This window comes from Salvia hispanica, chromosome 3 (genome assembly GCF_023119035.1).
Source record: "Salvia hispanica cultivar TCC Black 2014 chromosome 3, UniMelb_Shisp_WGS_1.0, whole genome shotgun sequence".
NCBI classification, from domain to species: domain Eukaryota; kingdom Viridiplantae; phylum Streptophyta; class Magnoliopsida; order Lamiales; family Lamiaceae; genus Salvia; species Salvia hispanica.
The window spans coordinates 12,089,044-12,105,172 of record NC_062967.1 but is presented as its reverse complement, the minus strand read 5'-3'; the positions used below and the strand labels follow the sequence as shown (position 1 = coordinate 12,105,172).

At 37.9% G+C, this 16,129-nt stretch overlaps 2 protein-coding genes and 1 pseudogene across 4 annotated transcripts; 1 reads left to right on the top strand and 2 right to left on the bottom strand.

The window, feature by feature from the left end:
- Positions 1–248: 248 nt before the first annotated feature.
- On the top strand, positions 249–2,492 carry LOC125215236 (galactinol synthase 2-like). The gene is made up of 3 exons (XM_048116598.1): positions 249–652; positions 1,400–1,720; positions 1,884–2,492. Exons 1-3 carry the CDS (start codon positions 329–331, stop codon positions 2,250–2,252), a joined length of 1,014 nt encoding a protein of 337 aa, XP_047972555.1. The 5' UTR covers positions 249–328; the 3' UTR covers positions 2,253–2,492.
- Positions 2,493–3,069: 577 nt separating this feature from the next.
- On the bottom strand, positions 3,070–5,025 carry LOC125210754 (annotated as a pseudogene).
- Positions 5,026–6,652: 1,627 nt separating this feature from the next.
- LOC125211398 (nitrogen regulatory protein P-II homolog) lies at positions 6,653–9,569 on the bottom strand. 3 transcript variants are annotated; one of them, XM_048111168.1, is made up of 8 exons: positions 9,250–9,569; positions 9,106–9,157; positions 8,976–9,003; positions 8,070–8,157; positions 7,759–7,826; positions 7,596–7,665; positions 7,043–7,078; positions 6,653–6,960 (listed from the first exon to the last, which is right to left on the bottom strand). In XM_048111168.1, exons 1-8 carry the CDS (start codon positions 9,482–9,484, stop codon positions 6,884–6,886), a joined length of 654 nt encoding a protein of 217 aa, XP_047967125.1. In that variant the 5' UTR covers positions 9,485–9,569; the 3' UTR covers positions 6,653–6,883. The 3 variants fall into 3 exon arrangements, with proteins under 3 accessions (XP_047967125.1, XP_047967126.1, XP_047967127.1); XM_048111169.1 differs by having other exon boundaries at positions 9,286–9,569; XM_048111170.1 differs by having other exon boundaries at positions 9,106–9,151; positions 9,286–9,569.
- Positions 9,570–16,129: the final 6,560 nt, after the last annotated feature.

Here is a 16,129-nt window from a genome sequence, read left to right as displayed (position 1 = left end):
TGGTCTATATTAAATTATTACTAATATTTGTAGCAGTTAATAAATTGTGGCCAGTAATCCTACATTTCCAGTGGAGTTCTAGTTTCTTCTTCTTATCTCACAATCCAGAAGATTCCACATCCCGCCATAATCCTAAACAGCCGTCCGATCCTATGAAGGTACACGTGTCTTGTGGCGATTTATCATCGTTTATAAAATTAAACACAGTTGTCCATTTTTTTAACTATATAAACTCTACTCCGTCACAACAAATATACTATCTCCAACAACTTAACATCAAAGGAAAAAATTTCAAATTCACATCAGTTTGCAAAACTTGTCCCTTTCCATGGCTCCCGAGCTAGTCACGGCAGCAGCGGCAGCTACAGCCAAAACGACGTCGCTGCGATCGAGAGCTTACGTGACTTTCTTGGCCGGCAATGGGGACTACGTGAAGGGCGTGGTGGGGCTGGCCAAGGGCCTGCGGAAGGTCAAGACAGCGTATCCTCTCGTGGTGGCGGTGCTTCCTGACGTGCCGGCAAAGCACCGCCGCATACTGGAGGAGCAAGGCTGCATAGTTCGGGAGATCGAGCCTGTCTTCCCGCCTGAGAACCAGACGCAGTTCGCCATGGCGTATTACGTCATCAACTACTCCAAGCTCCGTATCTGGGAGGTACTTGCCACCTTAACCACGCACGAGTTTTAAGAAATATAAAGAAAAATTGGTTGAAAAAGTTAGTGGAAGGTGAGATCCACTTTTTTATGTTAGTTTTATAATAAAATGTGAGTGAAGTGACTTAGTGGAATGGGGGACCTGCTTATCATTTATGGTAAAAATAAAGTATGACAATTATTGAAAGACGGACAGAAATGGAAAAGAGTAACAATTAATCGGGGACTGAAGGAGTAGCAGTGACTAAGTCGTGATAAATTATCTATGATTTTGATTTTTTTTTATGATAGTTTCATCTGTGTTCTCTAATTTTAATAGAGGCGAAGATTTTTTAAAATTAGTACTAGTATTATTAGAAATATATTTTAGTATCCCGCATTAAAAAGTTATTTTAACTGTTCTTTTCTTCTAGTATATACTAGATCGATCCAACTAGTTTAGCATCTTCTGGATAAGGTAGTGTTGCTATAACACCTAGCTTTGCATGCCAAACACGTGGGTTTTCCTGTCCGATTCTGGAAACTTATCTTTATAGATTATAGAATTAGGTCACTCATACCCTTGAAAGGCTTAATAAGGGGAGAATTATCTAAGAATATACAGATGAGATAGAAATATTATCAAGTTTGTGTGATAAGAATGAGTTTGTTTAACATCATGCATTATGTTTTTCATTGATATGGCATTTGTGGGGTGTGATTAATTTTTGATTTGCTGATAATTTTTTTGTTTGTTTTGGGTGTGAAGTTTGTGGAGTATAGCAAGATGATATACTTGGATGGTGACATTCAAGTGTTTGAGAACATAGACCATCTGTTTGATTTGGAGGATGGTTATTTTTATGCGGTCATGGATTGCTTCTGCGAGAAAACATGGAGCCACACGCCGCAGTACAAGATTGGCTACTGCCAGCAGTGCCCAGAGAAAGTGACGTGGCCTGCGGAGATGGGCCCGCCTCCGGCACTCTACTTCAACGCCGGCATGTTCGTCTTCGAGCCCAGTCTTGCCACCTATGAGAGCCTCCTTGCTACCCTCAAGATCACCCCTCCCACTTCTTTCGCTGAGCAGGTACATTATGTATATACTACTTTTTCGGGAGGAATTAGAATTGTAATTCATTTCCGAATTCAACTTTTTGTGGTGCCGGACAATGGATTTGGAATTGAATGCTCCAATTCTAATTCTGCTGGTCCAAAAGGAGCCTAAGTTTTTTCTGATTTGTTTATGGCAGGATTTTCTGAACATGTTTTTTAGGGATGTGTACAAGCCAATACCAAATGTGTACAACCTTGTCCTAGCCATGCTTTGGCGCCACCCAGAAAACGTGGAGCTCGACCGAGTCAAAGTGGTTCACTACTGCGCTGCAGGGTCTAAGCCATGGCGATACACGGGGGAGGAAGAGAACATGCAGAGAGAAGACATCAAGATGCTGGTTAAGAAATGGTGGGACATTTACAACGACCACTCTTTGGACTTGAAGATGTCTCCCACCCCGGCTACTGAAGGCGGCCGTCTGGATCTGCAGCCTTTCGTTGCTGCGGTCATGAATGAGGCTAACGCACCCGAAGTGATGTACGTCACGGCTCCTTCTGCTGCTTGAGCTTTGCTGAGGAGAGGAGAGAGGGCTGTCATAGTAAGTATGGCTTTGAGGAAGGCTGATGAATATATTGTTGATAGTTTGTGTTGGATTTTGCTGTTGGAAACCATCCTATTGCAGTAATGGGAGAAGTAATGTTTGGTGTTAAGCTTAGTATGCCCTTTTAGAGAGATGTTCAATGTATTTCACTAAGATTGGCGTCCAGATTGGGGTATGATTAGTTTCAATACTGTTTTGTTTCTAGTGTGAAACTTTGCCTTTAATTATTTTTATATCAAAAAGCGATGGTAGATAGTCCGATTTATACTAATAAAATGGTGTGGTTTATGGTTTTGAGTTGAATCATTCTTTACAACAAAATTTAGTACTAGTTGCTACGCGTGATTCCTTTAATGAAAATCCCAGTCACACCAATCTCCACCACAGAATTAAAATGCTGATAGTACTTTAAAGTAGAAAAGTAATGATCGACATGATTTTTCCTCCATAAACTCTAATGTTCGACGTTTCTTTTCAGCACAGACTTTTAAAAAGTTGTGTTTATTTAGTTAAATGAAGTTAAACTAATGGTGTATATGAAAGAGGAAAGAGAGTATATGAAAGAGGAAAGAGAGTAAAGAGAGTAAGACTAGATTTTTCATTTTTAGCAATAAAAAAAATGGAAGTAACTCAGGTTAGCCCAAAATAGAATACAACATGAAGTACTACTACTTTATATGGAAAAATCTTAGTACGGACGCCTACTCCATATATCTTTTAAAAAACAACAATAAGTTTACAGAATAAATATTTTGAAAGTGCAAGTGAAATTAGGTAGGTATTACTCCAGTAACTATCTGACTATTTATATATACTCAGCAAAATATATCCCTGAGAATGTAATTTATTAACATGACTGTCTCATCAAAAGTGAAAATCGATACTGGTAGGTAGTTTCGATTACGGAACTCGATCGTATACCACGAAACAGTAGTAGGAAAAAACACACGGTTGACAAGAAAAACTAAAAATTATTAACTACATAAGAAAGGCCGAAAGATGGCAACGTTCTCGACTGGATCCGAGGCTGTCAGCATAATAATGCTAGACAATCGAGTGATAAAGAATGAGCCCCACAGGCCATAGTGCAAGGTCATCTCAGGCAGAAGAGCTTAACTCTGAAAAAAAATGCATTGAGAAGATAATTATAAAATCGGGTTGCACAAAGAATAGGTTTAATTATACTGGGCTATAGTTGTAAGATGCAATCTTACCTTGTTGGCAATGTTGTTCGACAGCCAGTCCAATCCCTCATAGAGACCTTCACCGGAAGTTGCACATGTGCTCTGGATGTACCTGAATTTCAGAAGCAGACAGATGGATGAGTTACATGAGATTCAAGATGCCTAAATCAGAGGGGAAGGTATACATGAGTTATGATAAGAGATTGTACCAATGGCGTTGGCGGAGAGAATGAAGGCCCAGCTTGTCAGTTATTTCTGCAGCATTCATTGCATTTGGAAGATCCTGCTTGTTGGCAAAAACAAGCAGGACAGCATCCCTCAACTCGTCCTGAAACAAAGGTTTCACTCAGTTTGGTGTTGCAGGGCAGTTTCTTTTTTGTTCATCCTAAACCGTATCAAGAAAAGAGAAGTTCAGTGATGTGTACCTCATTCAGCATCCTGTGCAATTCATCCCTTGCTTCAACAACACGATCACGATCGTTGCTGTTGGAAGTCGGGGCTCGTCCCCGGTCAATATTGGATCAAACAAAACAATAGGGGGCCGTAGCACTGACCCTTTTTTGATTCAATACAATAAGGTAAAAGCTACAACAAGGAACTTACCAATGGTAGGAATTGTGGTGACAATTTCTCCAAGTTTGAGCTTGTACAGAATGGTTGTTTTACCCGCAGCATCGAGACCTACCATGAGTATACGCATCTCTTTCTTGGCAAACAGCCGGCTGAAAAGCTTCGTGAAAGACAGCCCCATCTTTTAACTGCCAACTAATAGTGCGTAAGCTAAATCAGATCAAAACCAGCAAATACCCAACCTATAAAGCTCTCACGAAAGAAACACCACAGCATACATATTCATTATCATCTGAAAATGAGCATGTGATCTTACAACACAATTCCAACCAAATTGACATCAAAGTTATGCAGGGGATCACGTGAACTTCAATCCAGCCACTCTTACCCATGGTACAAGATCACCAGAACTGAATCTGTTCTATATGCATTCCTTAACATCTTTTACATCAAATAATGCAATCACGCAATATAAAATGAAATCATCAGACAACTATAAGGCGACATATCAGTCCAAAAAGTCAAGCAGAAACTATCAAATCTATATCTGGAGCAAATTAACCTACACAAGCCGACTGCAAAAACACGAGATCTAACACCACGACGATCAGATCGAGCATCAAGCGCAAAAATTGAGGACAAATAAGCGCAATTAGGAATTTAAACAACCAGCTCATGAGATCGATAACCAGGATCTAAAAATAACTTGAATCCAATATTTTAAAGTTCCAAAATGAAATTTTAGGCACAGATGCACAAATCAAACCAGACGACCAGTACAAATCGTCGAAGTTCAGTACCGAGAGAGAGGGAGAATTAATTCTTACAAGAGGAGCAGCGAGGATGGATCGGCGTTTAGAGATCTCTCCAAAATAACGATGTGTGCGAGCGTAACATCTGAGCAGTGCGATATTTTATTGTGGTGCCCCTTTCTTTTTCCTTTTTCTTTTACTAATATTTGTTCTCCAAAATTGAATACTAACCTGTTTCTTTGTGCGCCTTATCTGCTGTAGCTATTTTATTTTCTTGTTTCTATACTACTAGTACGGAATTGTTATATTGCTAACTCAACACTTAGGTGGCGTTTGGTTGTCATGACTAATTATCATGAGACTATCAATCGAGGATTAAATTATGAGATTATTTTAGTTGGAGGGGGAGGCTATGACTAATAATTTTGAGACTATCTATCTAGAATTAAGTTGTATGGAGTCAATCTTATGAACCAAACATGATACATATTTAATCATGAGATTTAGTCTTGCCAACCGAACACCCCCTTAATTGCTAATATGACTAAATAATGGTCATTAGATATTTAAATTACTGGTCTAGATCATCAATCTCGAAATATCAATATGATAAAAAAAACATCAACAAGGATATTAAGGTCAATTTATAACAAATTAGTTGTAACTAACTTTTGAAAAATATCCCATAACTTTAAAACACATATAACTTTCTCGATTTAAATTATTTTTTTCGCACATATATCAAATTAAAGATAATTTCATAAGGATTCTAACGAGATCTCACTTACATATGTTCCAACGTTAAATTTGAAAAAAATTTGAAAATTTTTATTTTTTTGTACAGCACAAATGTCAACATTGTATATAAAATATGTCAATATAATACATATAGAATGTCAATATAAGCAATGTGTTAACATTCTAAAAGCATTGTGTTGACATTCTCAAAGCATTGCGTTGATATTTTCGAAACGCTAGATTGACTTTTTCATCCAAAATCCTAATTTGGTAGTTTTTTTTATCTTTTTTTTATTTAATTAATAAAAACGAAAATTACACGTAGTAAATTGTAGACCACAAATTTTCTAAAATTCTATGGTTTTAAATTAGTTATAGTTAGCAATTAAATGATGAGTTAGCAATTGATCACTCCTCCTACTAGTACTACTAAATAAGTACTCCAACTTACAATTAAACGGTGCTCATTCCTCGAAATAAAAAAAGTTTATTGGTTGCCATTATATGAAGATTTATTCAAATTTATAATCCCGAATAAGAGTCCCGTTTTTTCATTTTAGTTCCTCCGCGAATAGGAGTCTCGATTCATTTATCTATAAAATGGTAATAAGTCTCACATTCCACTAACTCATTATACTCGCATTGCATTTAAAATTAATAAATATAAAGTGAGACTCATATACCGCTAACTTTTTTTTCACCCACTTTTCTTAACATTTCTTAAAACTCGTACAAGAACGAAATAGGACTCCTATTCGCACACAGTAGGAGTAATTTCTACATTATTGAAAAAAATTGTTTTTTATTTATAATTAGAACACCCCCAAATTTTCAGTAATAAAACTGCATTGATATGTTGGTAGAATGATGCCATTTTAGTGATGCATACCAGACAATAGTGAAAAAATATAAAATGTTTATAATGCAAAATATATGAAAAAATAATGGTGCTGTAATTACAACGTTATTATAATAAAAAAAAATTAAAGTCATGTTGTAATAGCAACTTTTTAAGAGTCCAATTCTCCATTTAGTAAACTAGATTCCAGAAAGTACTATTCGAAGAAATTTCAAAGTTTAAAAATGGCAGTTTATGTAAAAAATGGGAATGAATGCAACATTAAGGTCTAATGTGACTGGGAATGTTTGAGGTTTGAACTGATTTACATTGTTTTCATTCACAAAACACACAGCCATAATGCCAATCAACGAGAAATCTGTCTGAAGTACTGAATTTATGCACTGCGTTTTTGTTGATCTGTTCTAGTAGAAATATTAAAATCTCAAGACTAAAGATTCAAAATCTCCAACAGTGACAGACAACAAAAAAGGTTGTGCAGTTCTGGCGGGCTTAAGTAGTGGAGGATCCAACGGAGAACATATCATAACGTCCGCCTGTCATCCTTTCAGCCTTCTCTCCTCGCTCGCCTAAATTAGAGCATAAATACTTCATACACAAATGAAAAGATAGAGGAGGCATGAAAATATGTTATATAGATAGGACGCTTACCTGTACGAACTCTTATTATGTCCGCCACAGGACTCACTGCACAGATGACAGACAAAATAATATCAGGACTAGTTTCTCGGTTACAATTTTTTGTTTCTGTTTTTTTATGCTCTCTGTCTGAGGTATTAAAAACTAGTTTCATAGTTACGATTACTCCTTTTGTTTCTCTTGGAAATTAACTTCTGTCTCTAATCCTAAACTGAGCCAAAAAATTTTTTTATCAACATAGACTATTCTATTTGTGACCCCACTGCAGGTTCATTGTTTGACTATGAACTATGACAAGAATCAAGTATCCCAGGTTAAACATAACAGGAAAATAGCAGCATAGACACGAGGGAAATAGCAGCATAAATTCTGAATACAATATTAGTCTCAGTGAAGAGTTAAGACCTCCTTTGCATGAAATATAAAACACTAAACAGAACAAAAATGCAGGATAAAAGATTAATTAGGAAATCACTAGAATTCTAGAAAGAAGTAATAAGTTGGAGGATGAATGAGGTCTAAGAGAAATCTCAGCCCACAAGAGATATCACTTTTGTAGTCTTACCAAAAATCTTGCCATCCCCTATTTCTCCAGTTCTTGCCTGGTCGATTATCTTTGCAATGACTTCTTCGACCTACACAACAAAAAGTAAAAACAAGAACCTTACACGAGTTTTGAGGTGGACATAACTGAATGGCTAAAACAAAAGGTCCTTAGATTCCTATACCTGATCTTTGCTCACAACAATCTCCATCTTTACTTTCACGACAAAATTGTCTTCAGAAAACTCAGAGCCTGAAGAGAGCACATATGACATAACATTACATGAAATAGATTACAAATGGTTTTGAATGCAAAAAACAATAAATTGAACGCTGTTGGAACTGTGCTTGGGGATGGAAGCATTTATCCACCTCCCTACTGTTCTTATGCTGCAGGAATGCATTAGTTGCCATCTTCAGCCCGGGCAGGGACAAAAAATACATTTATAAAACAACCCTTATAAACTGAACCACAGAATTTTGTACGTGCATATACCAGCCTGTCTTTCTGCTGAACCACCTTGAGCGCCAAAGCCTCGTACATCAGAAACTGTAATTCCACGAATTCCCATCTTCAACAATGCCTAGGTATTATCCAGAAAAAAAATGTTCAGTAGCACAGTTTTCTTCAAATTATAACAAGAAGACGTGTTAGATATGCTGAAAACTCCAGAACCAGAAGCAATAGCTCAATCCTGTTTGGGAATAGGTTTCTAAATTCAAGGTTCAATGTAGAAAATCTTGTGGTTTAGCTGAATGATATATATTGATTATTGTTCCGAATTAATAAGAGTCGTGCTAGTAGCTTTCCAGGATAGAGACAGTGTTGCATTCACTGGGACATTATAAGCCATGTTATCACGATTAATGTAATGTTTCCATATCAAAGATGTTGTGTTAGTGATCTTGAACCTACGACTAGTGAGATAGTGATCCTGCCATTTCATTTTTAGAAGTGTAAAGTGTCATTGCAAATTCTGTATCAGATGCACAAATGTCATTCTAAACTTGCTCAAAACCTTCCCTAAATCATGATCATTTCAAATAGTAATGAGAACAATGACGATAACTAAACCCTCAAAACCAAGATCATTAATCATGTACAATGATACTGATTCAATCAACATTTATGAAGAGTTAATTATGCGAACAACAGCTATCATCCACACAACTGTAAACAGAAATGACTATTTTTAGGCATATGAAAGAACATCCTGGTTTATCGCTGAAATTGTTTATGAATAATACTAGAACATAATGTGGATTTCTTTACATGCAAACAAAAATTTAAAGCAATTTAACAACATTCATAACAATTTGCATGCTAGTCGGATTAAAAAATGTGTCACAAACTCCAAATACAATCTGTAATTATAAAAATCCTAAAAATACATATCCTTACCGAAGAAACCTGTTGAATCCTCCACGGCCTAAATCCAAGGTTAGCAGAAGAGAAAAAGGAAAAATAAAAACAAAAACAAGTCAGCGAGCTATCGAGACATGTAAAAACGAGATCAGCACATTAAGCGAACCTCAGAATTGCCTCAACTTTGTAGAAATTAGCCTCAGGTGTGTAACCTACAGCTACAATGTCAGAGGCAATTCATCAAACAGTTAGTCAGCTATCGACATGTACGAAAATATTCTCTATCTTCTGCTGAGTACGCAATGCTAACCTAGTGGCAGGGTAAAAACTATTTCCGTCTGCATACCTGGAGAACTCTGAGCTCTAATAATCGGCAGGGAAGAGCCATTTGCAGTGTAGTGATGGGCGAGGCCGAGCGGAGGAGGGCGGAATTCCGGAAGGCCATGGAGGAGCGAAATGGAGGCAAATTTAGGGAAGAGGTGGTGGCGAGAGTTACAGGAAGAGAGAGCAGTGGTGGAATTTGCAATCGCCGTAGACGCTGCCATGGGAGGATTTCGAAAGCAGCTGGTGAAACAAATTGTTGATGTTAAGCGGTTAATGGTCAGTTTTCAGTTTCACATACAGCTAAGTATGACTACTACACTTAACTGGTAATAAGTAGTACGGAGTACAATTTTAAAAAATGACTAAATTAGAGAATTATATACATAAAATAATTTTATTTTAATTGAAATTGTTTTGAAAAAAAAAATCAGAAAATCTCATAGTGCATATATTTAAACTAAAAAAATGTTTAAAATAGTAAAAACTTATGTACTTGCAAACTATAATTTGTCAAGTAAAAATGATAAAATATCAACTGTACTTTACATATTACATAGGCTAAGGGTATCCACAGTCGTGGCCCTCTTGGGCATGCCCAAGCCATCATTTTTTGGGCATGCCCAACAAACTTAGCACTGCCCATGAAAACTTGACCATCACAATTTTGTTATATTTCAAAAATTAAAATCATTTTCATACATTTTTCGTTACATGTTAATATTACTAGAATAAAAATTATTGGACTATAATAATTAAAAAAATCTAAATTAATTTTAAAAATTTTGACAATTACAAGTAAATATATTTATTGAAAATTCAAATTTTAATTATTTCCGTAATTAGGGTGTGAATTGAAATCACAATCCTTAATTAAAAAGTTCACCAATTTAAAAGGGATTTAGTTTTAGAGATTGATTTGTTTCTTAAATTAATGCTAAATTTTTTGAAAACGGTCGTCCTCTTTTCCGTCACATACTCTCTCTCTCTCTCTCTCTCTCTCTCTCCACTTCATCTTCTCCAAAATGCTAAAATTAACACAAAAACTGAAAAGAAAAAAAAAATTGAAACCATGGCCCGGGCCACGGCTCTCTGCCCTCTGCAGTGACGAGCCGCGCCTCGCGCCCAAGGTCCTCGGCCAGGCCGAGAGCTCGCCTCTCTCTCGTCCACGCCCTGAGCCGCGCCTCCCTTCCGCCTCAGTAGTAGGGGGCCGCGCATGGCCGACTCCGGGCCAAGGGCCGCGGCCCTCCCAATGTGTATACTCTAAAAGAATCATAATAACTATGTTTACTTAAGTCATGGATTTTTTTATCCTTGTATATCTTGCTAACTAATTGTGTTTTGAAAAGATAAAAATAAATAATTAAAATAAAGAAAAAGTAAAATAAAAAAATTAATAATATAGATAAGAGTCTTCTCTACTTTTTAAGTACTTCTTTTATTTTTAACTTTTTATCCACTTTAATTATTTATTATTATTTTCTTTAAACTAGTGCAGAAAATAAAATGATTCTATTAATTTGGAACGAAGAAAATACTCAAAAAGATGTTAATGACTATTTTTATTTATTTATTTTTTATTTTTAAAATAAACTCCTAAGAAAGGAGGAAATTACAACTGAGGTTAAGAGGGCTCGAACTCGACACCTCATACATTGATGGCTAAGCACCTTGCCGCTGGGACAAAGGCTATAGACAAGATGTTAATGACTATTGTGTAGACAAAACTTGTCAAGTTATAGCAAGCTATGAGAAAAGATGACAATGAAAAATACTCCCTCTGTCCCACTTTATGAGTCCCGGTTGAGTTCGGCACTGGTTTTAAGAAATATAGAGAAAAATTGATGAAAAAAGATAGTGGAATGTGAATCCTATTTTTATATATTAGTTTTATAATAAAATGTGAGTGGAAAAAGGTGAGTGGAATGTGGAGCCTATTATCAATTATGGAATATTCCAACGAGACTCTTAAAATGGGATATTCAAAAGTAGTAAACCAAGACTCCTAAAGTGAGACAGAGAAAATATGTCAAATGCATGAAAAAGGAATCAACGAAATGCATAATTTATTTGGGAAAACAAGTGTACTTTCATGACTTGTAAAACACAAAAAGTGGAGTAGTACTCATTTCACAGAGAAGAGTGATTTTCAAACATCATTTTTAATGCGAAGTGATGTTAGAGCACCCACTATAGGGGCGGCGCGCCGGCCGCCCCCTTCCCGGCTTAGCCGCGGCGGGCTATAGCTGGAGTGGCGTCCGCCCCGGGGGCGGACGAATTGGCTGGGGCGGACGGAAGATCGCCGGCTTTGCGGCGAGGACGGGCCGCTGGAGAGAGAAAAGCGGCGGCCGCCGCGCCTACCTATTGCGCGGCGACACCGCCGCGGCGGTCCGCCGGATTTTCCTTTTTTTTTTTTTTTTTTTTTAATTCGAATTTTTATTTAATTTAATTGGCTTATTTAAATAAATACCCACCAATTTGTCTTCCACTCCACACCCATTTTCACTCCACCCCCAATTTCACAGCCCTAGATTTTACCGAGATACACGGGAGAGACGAAGATTCACTCGGCACGGAAGAATCGGGATACGGATACTATCCTTCTTCCCTTTTTTTTTTTTTTTTTTAATTCGAATTTTTATTTAATTTGTTGGCTTATTTAAATAAATACCCACCAATTTGTCTTCCACTCCACACCCATTTTCACTCCACCCCCAATTTCACAGCCCTAGATTTTACCGAGATACACGGGAGAGACGAAGATTCACTCGGCACGGAAGAATCGGGATACGGATACTATCCTTCTTCCCGGCCATCTCAGCTGTGGGGATCGAGTCCCACCCCCCGGGGATCGAGTCCCAGTCCCCCTCCATTCCAGTCGTGGTCACCGACATCCCCGCCGTGGCAACAAAGCCAATATCGGAGTCAATCTTCTCATCAGAGGAATTTGGGTCGTTCGGTATTTGGAGATTATCGACCCACTATGGACTCGCCCAACCATCCGCGTCCGGATACCCCTTCTCACTCTTTCCAGCGCACCCAAACTCCTTTGTCGGATTTCGATAGGTTCACACTCGGAGCAGATGATGGGGCGATGAGTCCGGCCTACCGAAGAACCCGCCGATGAGATCTTCCGGCGGGCGGTGGTGGGAGGGGCGGCGGCAACGACGGTGGGGGGAGAGGCGGCGGCGACGGCGGTGGGGGAGAGGCGGCGGCGGCGACGGCGGTGGGTGGCGGGCCGGCGGCGACGGCGACGGGGATGGCAGCAGCAGCGGCGGTAGCGATTCGGCGGTAACAAGTCGGGCCGTGCACTACACCAAAGACGAGTCGATTGCTGTGGCGAGGGCATGGGATGCCGTCACATCCGACCACTGTGTTGGCACCGATCAGACCGAGATTGGCTTTTGGAAGCGCGTTTTGTTGACCTACAATGAGTTCAAGCCGAGAGGCGCCAAACCGCGTGACGCGGAACAGATCCGGAAAAAGTTTGGGAGGATTCTGACACCCACCAGGAAGTTCGCGGGCATCTACGGCAACAACCTTATCAACGCTGAGAGTGGCCGCAACGAAGCCGACGTGAAGGCTCTCTCTGTGTCCCAATACAACGCGCTATATAAGCCTAAGTTCAACCACTGGGAGGAGTTTCGCGTTCTCGAGAACTGCCCGAAATTCAAGGCCATCTGTGCAGAGGAGACTGAAGGTCACGGGGCGAAGCGCAATAGACGCAACAGAGCCGGGAACTACAGCAGCAGCAGCGGCGGACATTCAATCGACCTCAACGACGCCCAAGCGGAGGAGCCCTCTGATACACACACCAGGCGCTCACGCCCTCCGGGGGGGCAGAAGGCCAGTATCCGCAGCGCCCGGATGTCTGCAGGTTCCTCCCGCTACTCGGCGGCCGCGTCTGGATCGCGGGGCGCGCAGGCGCCTTCTGGAGCTCAGTCCGTGGACCATGGGGCCCATGTGGTCTTGAACAGGAACCTGAATGTGCAGTTGATGAAACAACTGCAAGATAACTGCCGTTTCTACGAGTCGGCCACCGACCCGATCACCAAGTCGATATACTATGAGCTGATGTGTAGGATCAGAGAGGAGCTGGGGCTGACTGGTCCAGGGGCGACACTTGGGGCGCCGGGGGCAGGGGCGGCGGCGCCGGAGGGAGTGGGCGACCAAGATGAGGCAGAGGTTTCCGACTCCACCACCGAGTAGATGGTGGCGGTGTTTTTATTTGTTTTTGTATGTTTTTTTTTTTTAAATGTTCGTTGTGTAATTTTTCGGTATCCATGAATACAACGAATATTTGGTCTCATCGCACTTTTTAATTTTATTATTATCTCGTTCTCTTATTATTTATAGTCCGATAATTTTAATTGTAATTGAATTAAAATATACAACAAAAACAATAAAGTGAAATTTGTCCACTAAAAAGTGTCCACTATTGCTGCGGACACTTTTTTTTGTGGCTGTGGACAAATAAAATGGGGCTATGGACAAAAAAAAAAGTTGTACACCAAAAGTTGTCCACCTATAGTGGATGCTCTTACATGGATGGAGGTTACTTGGAAGTATTCAATGGTACACAGGTGGTTGGGGAAAACTTGTCACTTTTGTCATCGATATTATAAAGAGTAAATAACAAAATTAGTCCTGAACATATGTACATTTTATGATTTTAGTATATTATATTTTAGAGGGAACATCTTTTTAGATCCACGAACTTTGCTAAAGTATCATTTTAGATCCGTGAATTTTGATAATATCATTTTAAGTCCGTGAACTACAAGTTAATATCATTTGAGGTATTTTGAACTTTTTTCGGATGAAAATGCCCTTAAGGCCTTCAAAGGGCAATTTGGACAATTCTTTCGCTACTATTTAATTCAGTTACCATCCAAATTGAATTTAAATATAATTAAAATTTGCCGTAAAAAGTGTGTTAGTTTTTCAATTATTAGATGACTAATTATTTAATGATAGTGAATTGGGACTTGATACTTTATTTTATTTTTTCAATCTAAACTGCATTTTAATAACTTACTATAGGTGATGTGTGAATTCTATTAAGTTTATTTTTTTGAAATTAGATAGCTACTACTACCTCCGTCCACCAAAATTTGTCCCACTTTGACCCGACACGGGTTTTAAAAAATGTAATGAGCAGTGAGTTGAAAAAGTTAGTGAATTGTGGGTCTGCTACTTTTATATATTAGTTTTATAATAAAATGTGAGTAGGAATGAGTTGGTGGAATATGTGGTCCACTACCAAAAATGGTAAAAGTGAAATATGACAAATTTTGGTGGACGGAGGTAGTAATTTGGATTGTCATTCGGAGGTGAATTTCAAAATGGAGATCAATTAACATCTAAATTGAATTTAAATATAAAAATTTGCCGTTAAAAATTGTTGGATTCCATGTCTCTGATGCAAGATGATTGGCGAAAGAATTATCCAAATTGACCTTTGAAGGTCTTAAGGGTATTTTCGTCCAAAAAAAATTCAAAATACCTCAAATGATATTAACCTGTAGTTGATGGACCTAAAATGATATTTTCAAAGTTCACGGACCTAAAATGATACTTTGGCAAAGTTCGTGGACCTAAAAAGATGTTCCCTCTATATTTTATCTTTTGAATTTTTGCATTTTGAACATTTCAACTCGAATCACAATTAGTCTTGTACTAACAATTCCATCAATTTTTAAACGGTTTTAACCCGATTTTGACCGATTTTTAAATGGTTTTAACCCGAATGGGACTGTTGAGACCATCAAAATCGGGTTAAAACAGTTTAGAAATTGCACGTTGATTTAATTGTGTGAAGTATGATGAAAAAGCCTCGTAAGTTAGTCAAATATAGTAATAGACATGCCGTGGGAAATACCAAACAAAATGCAAAGTTCGTGATATTATATACCAATTTCAAAATTAATGAGAAATACCAAATTTTATGCAAAGTTCATGATTTTAGAGACCAATTTCCCAATCAAGTAATAGAAAATTAATGACGTATGGACAATGTTACGTGCATTAACTAGAAATCACAATTTGCTAGATATTTTCTTTTAGTAATCAACATGATGTACTTATCTTATTGTAGTCATTTCATTGGTACACAGTGTATTCGTCATCTCAGATTATAAGACTTTAAGCTTGATACTACAATCTTTGGTGATAGATAGTCCATTTCCTATCTATATTGTGAATATTAATTTACTTGTACAAGAAATTGGGAAAGAGATCAATCAGTGACGACACGATCCTCATTTAATGTTCTACGCAAAATATTTTTGGACTTTTGTTGTTCCATATATAATTTAAAGACAAAATATTATGTCCTGAAAATATTTATTTTCATAAAATTAAGACATACGCAGTGTACGTAGGTGTGTGGTGCGTGCAATGTAACGTGTAATTTGTGTGCATCGTGGGTGGAATATGTAGAGTGTATGTAACATGTGAACATGTGAGTGTAGTGTTTGTTGTGTACTACTAGTACTTAATTAGTTTCCAGTATATTTAATTTCATTTATACCGTAACTAATTAGTATTCTCTAATTAAGATTAAATCCTAACCTAATAGCCATTAGATTAGAAGATCTGGTGGTTGAAATAATATCATATGAATTATATTTTTAATTAAGAAAATTAATAAATAAAATTAGAGGGTATTAATGTCAATTCCCTCTCATTAAAATCATCTTAAAACTTTAAATTTATGTAACTCTCTCGATTTAAATTATTTTTTCACAAAAAATATATCAAATTAAAGATAATTTTATAAGGATTCCAACGAGATCTCAATTGCATATGTTCCGACGACGTTCGGATGATGAAATTTGATATTTTTTATTTTAGTTTTAAGTAAATGT

Coding starts and splice junctions, on each gene's coding strand:
- LOC125211398 (XM_048111168.1), bottom strand. CDS start 9,484: ATGGCAGCGTCTACGGCGATTGCAAATTCCACCACTGCTCTCTCTTCC. Junction 9,004..9,105: donor AAAGTTGAGGCAATTCTGAG/GTTCGCTTAATG, acceptor CCTTGGATTTAG/GCCGTGGAGGATTCAACAGG. Junction 7,079..7,595: donor AGGGGATGGCAAGATTTTTG/GTAAGACTACAA, acceptor TCATCTGTGCAG/TGAGTCCTGTGGCGGACATA.
- LOC125215236 (XM_048116598.1), top strand. CDS start 329: ATGGCTCCCGAGCTAGTCACGGCAGCAGCGGCAGCTACAGCCAAAACG. Junction 653..1,399: donor CCAAGCTCCGTATCTGGGAG/GTACTTGCCACC, acceptor TTGGGTGTGAAG/TTTGTGGAGTATAGCAAGAT. Junction 1,721..1,883: donor CCACTTCTTTCGCTGAGCAG/GTACATTATGTA, acceptor TGTTTATGGCAG/GATTTTCTGAACATGTTTTT.